Genomic DNA, 4,285 nt, shown 5'->3' with positions numbered 1-4,285 from the left:
AGACGCCGGATTGTAAATTACCTTGTATGCCATCCTAAGATGTTTACTTTCTGGGATACATTTTCTTGAGCAGGGATAGGCAGACTGTATATAAAGTGCATTGGATTGAACTTGGCACATCATACAGGGTCAGTAAATACTGGATCACTATCTCTCATGCTCCTGCCAATCCCAATTTAGTAGCGTATATCCTCTTCTTATGCATAGGCACTGTCTGTATACTTCCCCAGTGCACAAATCATAGACTGACTGATGACAGTTTAGCTCTAATCTCCATTCAGCTGGAGGGAAACAGTGGGGAGAGGCAAGACAGCTCCAAGAAGTCAATAAGGTGTGCAGTGGCTGTAATCCCAAGAATCTTGGGCTCTTCTCTGCCCTTGAGACCCCTCGAGTCCGACCACTTGAGACCACAATACGGGAAACTCCAACTCAGAAACATAACCAGCAGCCACTATCACCATCTACATACCTGTTTTCAGGAAGTGCCAAGGAGATGATGCTTGGCACTTCGGTGGGGGCCTCCCACAGTTAGCCAAGCCCCAACTTATAAACAGTTGGTTTCATTTGCCAAGACATACGTTAAAAACGAGGCTGCATTTTCCTATAATAAGCAGTATTATGTGTGTTTGTTAGATTCTGAGCCCCCAAAACCCATTTAACCCATATAGTAGTTAAGCCATGGTGGTGAGGGTATTCGAAACCCAGCTATCCTATGTAATGCTATTTCCAGGGAAGAGATATTCCCAATTCCAGGTAAAAAATCAGAAACAGATATCACCTGCATTTGTTCTACCTTTACCCCAGGCTTCAGCTATACTTAGGTATTACTCTCAGGTCCCATGAGCCATCTCATGCCTTTGACTGTGCTGCACTCAGTGCCTGAAATGCTCCGCACGCCTCCCTGGCCCTTCATATCCCTTCTATGGGCACCTAGAGTATTTGCTTTCTCTTGCTGTTAAGCGTTTATCACTCTGAATTGTAATTGCCTGCTTACTAACCCATCTCCCACACTAGATTGTGATGTCCCTGAGGGCTCAGAAATATTAAATTCTTCTCTATATCCTGAGTGCCTACTCAGTGCTTGGAACACACAACACTCAACAAGTGTTCATTGGAATGAGTGATTGAATGAGTAAGTTAACATCCTCTGGCTAGAAGCCCAGCAACAAGACCAAAGATCTCTCCCACTTCTCCACCTTCAGAGAACAGAGACCTGGTCTAGTTATAGGTCCCAAGACTCTGGGTTGACTGGAAGAAGAGAATGAGAGAGATCAGGAGAAAGAATGTGTTGGGGAGGGGTCAGCATTCGATGAATTTGGCTTTGGGATAGGCTTAGTAGCAGAATGAGAAGAAGAAAGGACTCCTGTCATAGTAAGTCAGACACCTGTCTGATGGCCTGTCTTAGAAAAAAGATATTGTAAAACTCAGTGGGGGTAGCCTGCTTCTAGTTTTAGGAGTTGGTCCTAATTAAACTGTAACTTCTAAAGCAGAACATATGTCCACACAAAACCTTGTACACAAATGTTTATAGCAGCACTGTTCATAATGGCCAAAAAGTGGAAACAACCCAGTGTCCATCGGCTGATGAACAGATGAACAAAAGGTGCTAAATTCATGCAATGGAAAATCGTTCAGCCATACAAAAGAATGAAATACTGACACATGCTACCACATGGATGAACTTGGAAAACATTCTGCCAAGTGAAAAGAGCAAGACACACAAGACCACACGTTATATGATTCCAATCCAGAACAGGGAAACCTTTAGCAACAGAAAGGTTTAGATTAGTGATTGCTTAAGACTCTGGGGATGTGATGTGGGAGGGAAGAGAGTGATAGCTAAAGAGTATTTAGTATAGCTAAAGAGTGATAGCTAAAGTGATAGCTAAAGAGTTGGATGTTTGTTTGTTTGTCTGAGGTGATGAAAATGTTCCAAAATTGGCTGTGGTAATAGTTGCCCACATCTATGAATATGCTAAAAACCATTACATTGTACACTTTAAATGGGTGAATTGTATGGTATGTGAATTACAATTCAATGAAGCTTTAAAAAAAATCTGCAAAACTTCTAAAGCAGGGTGTTAACTGGGATTTTGAGAACTGTGTATCACCTAAAATGGCACGCCAAAATTGGCATGTATGTGCATTTCTGGGGTCTGTCAATTTTGCTGTTTTCTCTGTGATCCCCCTCCTCCTACTACCGCCAAAGGTGATCATCACTGCTCTGCAGAGCTGAGGCCCCTTCAAGGGCTCACTGTAATGCTTGACTGTGTGGAAAGAATGTGATAAATATTAATGTAATCAAATATGCAGATGCCCAGTTTTTTAAAATAAACATTATTAGCAATCCCTTTGAAACTAGTAACTAAACAAGGAATAGGATGCAATACTGTTCCCTGCCTTTATTGTTGTAGAAAAAAGAACGGTTGTGAATTCTACGCTGATATGTAAGATTTTTTATTCTAAACTATTATTTGTAATCTGGAGACCTAATCACTATTATATAGCTACTTGCTGATCATTTTTACATTATTAATACCTTTTAAAACTAAGTTTCATGACTTGGCAGGAAATTGTCATGTTATTTGTCAAGTTTCTCAACTTTTAACTGAAAACTTCGTGATCAGAAAAAGAACAGGGTCTGGTTATCCCCGAATCAAAAAATGTACTATATGATTTTTCTCTGAATCATTAGAACCACAAAAAGCAGAGAAATGTCATTGCATGTTTTGACTTTGTGGAACAATATTTTATCGACCCTGCCCTGGGTAAACACCAAGACAGGAAAATTAGCAGGGGCTTGTGGAACTGAACTGTTTTGTTTGTTTGTTTGTTTCTTTGTTGCATTAAAAAAAAATTATGTGTTTCAAGCTACTTGAGACATCTAAGAAAATCAATCATCTCTCTTTCTAACAAGCAAGTGTGTGCTCTCACACTCACACAAAGCACTTCTCTAAATGTGAACTTTTCATTTTGAGGTACCATATGCCTTCTTCCTAGAATCTTTTCTCACTGCGTTCACCGTTTGCGTCCCAGCACTCCCTCCGTCTGATCTGTAGCACTCCCTGTACCTGCCCCGGCTGCGTTGCGCGGAGACTGCACCGGTCGCCTCTCCCCTGGTTAATCCTGCAGTCACTTTCTGGTGATGGAGCCCAGCACGAGAGCATGGAAACAGCTGACTGCTGACTCAGAGGGAAAGCAAGCCACCCACGAATCTCATTGCAGCTCGCTGCTGCATCCCTATCCCATAATCCCTTGCCTGGTTTGCTGCAGTCTTTTCAACAGACGCTCAGTGAGAAAAAGATGTCCTGTAAGATCAAGACCGATTGGTGTGAATACTGAAGGGGGTCTTCCACTTGTTAATGACCCAGAAACATTCCTGCGACTTTCCAGCCTCCTCTTACTTCCTCCATTTTTCTCTTCCTCTGTTCTGTGCATCAGCTGGCACATCACTACTTAGAGCAGAAGATATGCTGGGCTTCTGATGATGGCTGCACTGCATGGTAGGGAATTTTAACCAGTCTCTCTGCATGGTGCTTCCCAACTTGAGGTGTTAGCAGAAACGTGCGTTGTTCTTTTGGATTGCCGCGTAGCTGCAGCGACAGACTTGGGGAGCATTTGATTGCCTCGTTGATTAGTCTGTCTGTCTTCAGAAATGGGTAGGTCCTAAATGTTCAGACTGCTTAGCCAGGTGGGTAACTGATTTTGCCTGCTCTCTCGGTTCTTTTTTCTCCCTTCATCTCTCATGGCGATGCTGCATCCTCTGTAGCTGTAAAATAGAGACCCATTCTTTGCTTAAACAAAGGCACCAAATTAACAAGTATGGGGAGAAAGTCATGCAAGATTTTCTTATCAAGTTCTAATGTGATCTGACTAGATTTGTATTTTTACCAGTCTTTATTTTAGTGTGTATCTTGGCTTGTTTTAAACAGAAGAATTTTGCCCCCTGCATCTGTCTGTTGGGTGCAAACATGGAGATGAAATATTTAATTTGCAAGATTCTTTCCCCGCTGCCCCAGGGTGGAGGAGAACGTGCGACCCTCCCCCACTCTGTCCTCTATTAAAGAACCCTGGGGTTGAGTTCCATGGCTGGCAGTTACCATTGGAAACCCATTCATTCATAATGCATGACTCGACCCTCTGAATTGTGAATGCCATTGAGGGCCAGCAAACAAACATGTAGGAGATAATTTGTTTTTTTCTGACAATTTTTTTTCCTGCCTTTCAAGTACAGTCAAATCTGGGTGGAGCTCAATGATAGCATTAGACAGGAAAAAAAAAAAAA

General features: G+C 42.2%; 1 protein-coding gene across 4 annotated transcripts in view; it reads left to right on the top strand.

The window, feature by feature from the left end:
• TRIM2 (tripartite motif containing 2) overlaps positions 1 to 4,285 on the top strand; it is a 212,280-nt gene that overhangs the window by 123,265 nt on the left and 84,730 nt on the right. The window contains exon 1 of one of the 4 annotated variants that reach the window (XM_011969383.1): positions 3,255 to 3,503. The exons of the other annotated variants lie outside the window; for them this stretch is intronic. Within the exon in view, the coding sequence (XP_011824773.1) occupies positions 3,501 to 3,503 (3 nt within the window). The 5' untranslated portion in view covers positions 3,255 to 3,500. Of the gene's footprint in view, positions 1 to 3,254; positions 3,504 to 4,285 lie in introns of those variants that run through there. 4 annotated transcript variants of the gene reach the window in all.

This window comes from Mandrillus leucophaeus, unplaced genomic scaffold (genome assembly GCF_000951045.1).
Source record: "Mandrillus leucophaeus isolate KB7577 unplaced genomic scaffold, Mleu.le_1.0 Scaffold888, whole genome shotgun sequence".
In the NCBI taxonomy this organism is placed as follows: Eukaryota; Metazoa; Chordata; class Mammalia; order Primates; family Cercopithecidae; genus Mandrillus; species Mandrillus leucophaeus.
This window is presented reverse-complemented; position numbering and strand designations above follow the sequence as displayed.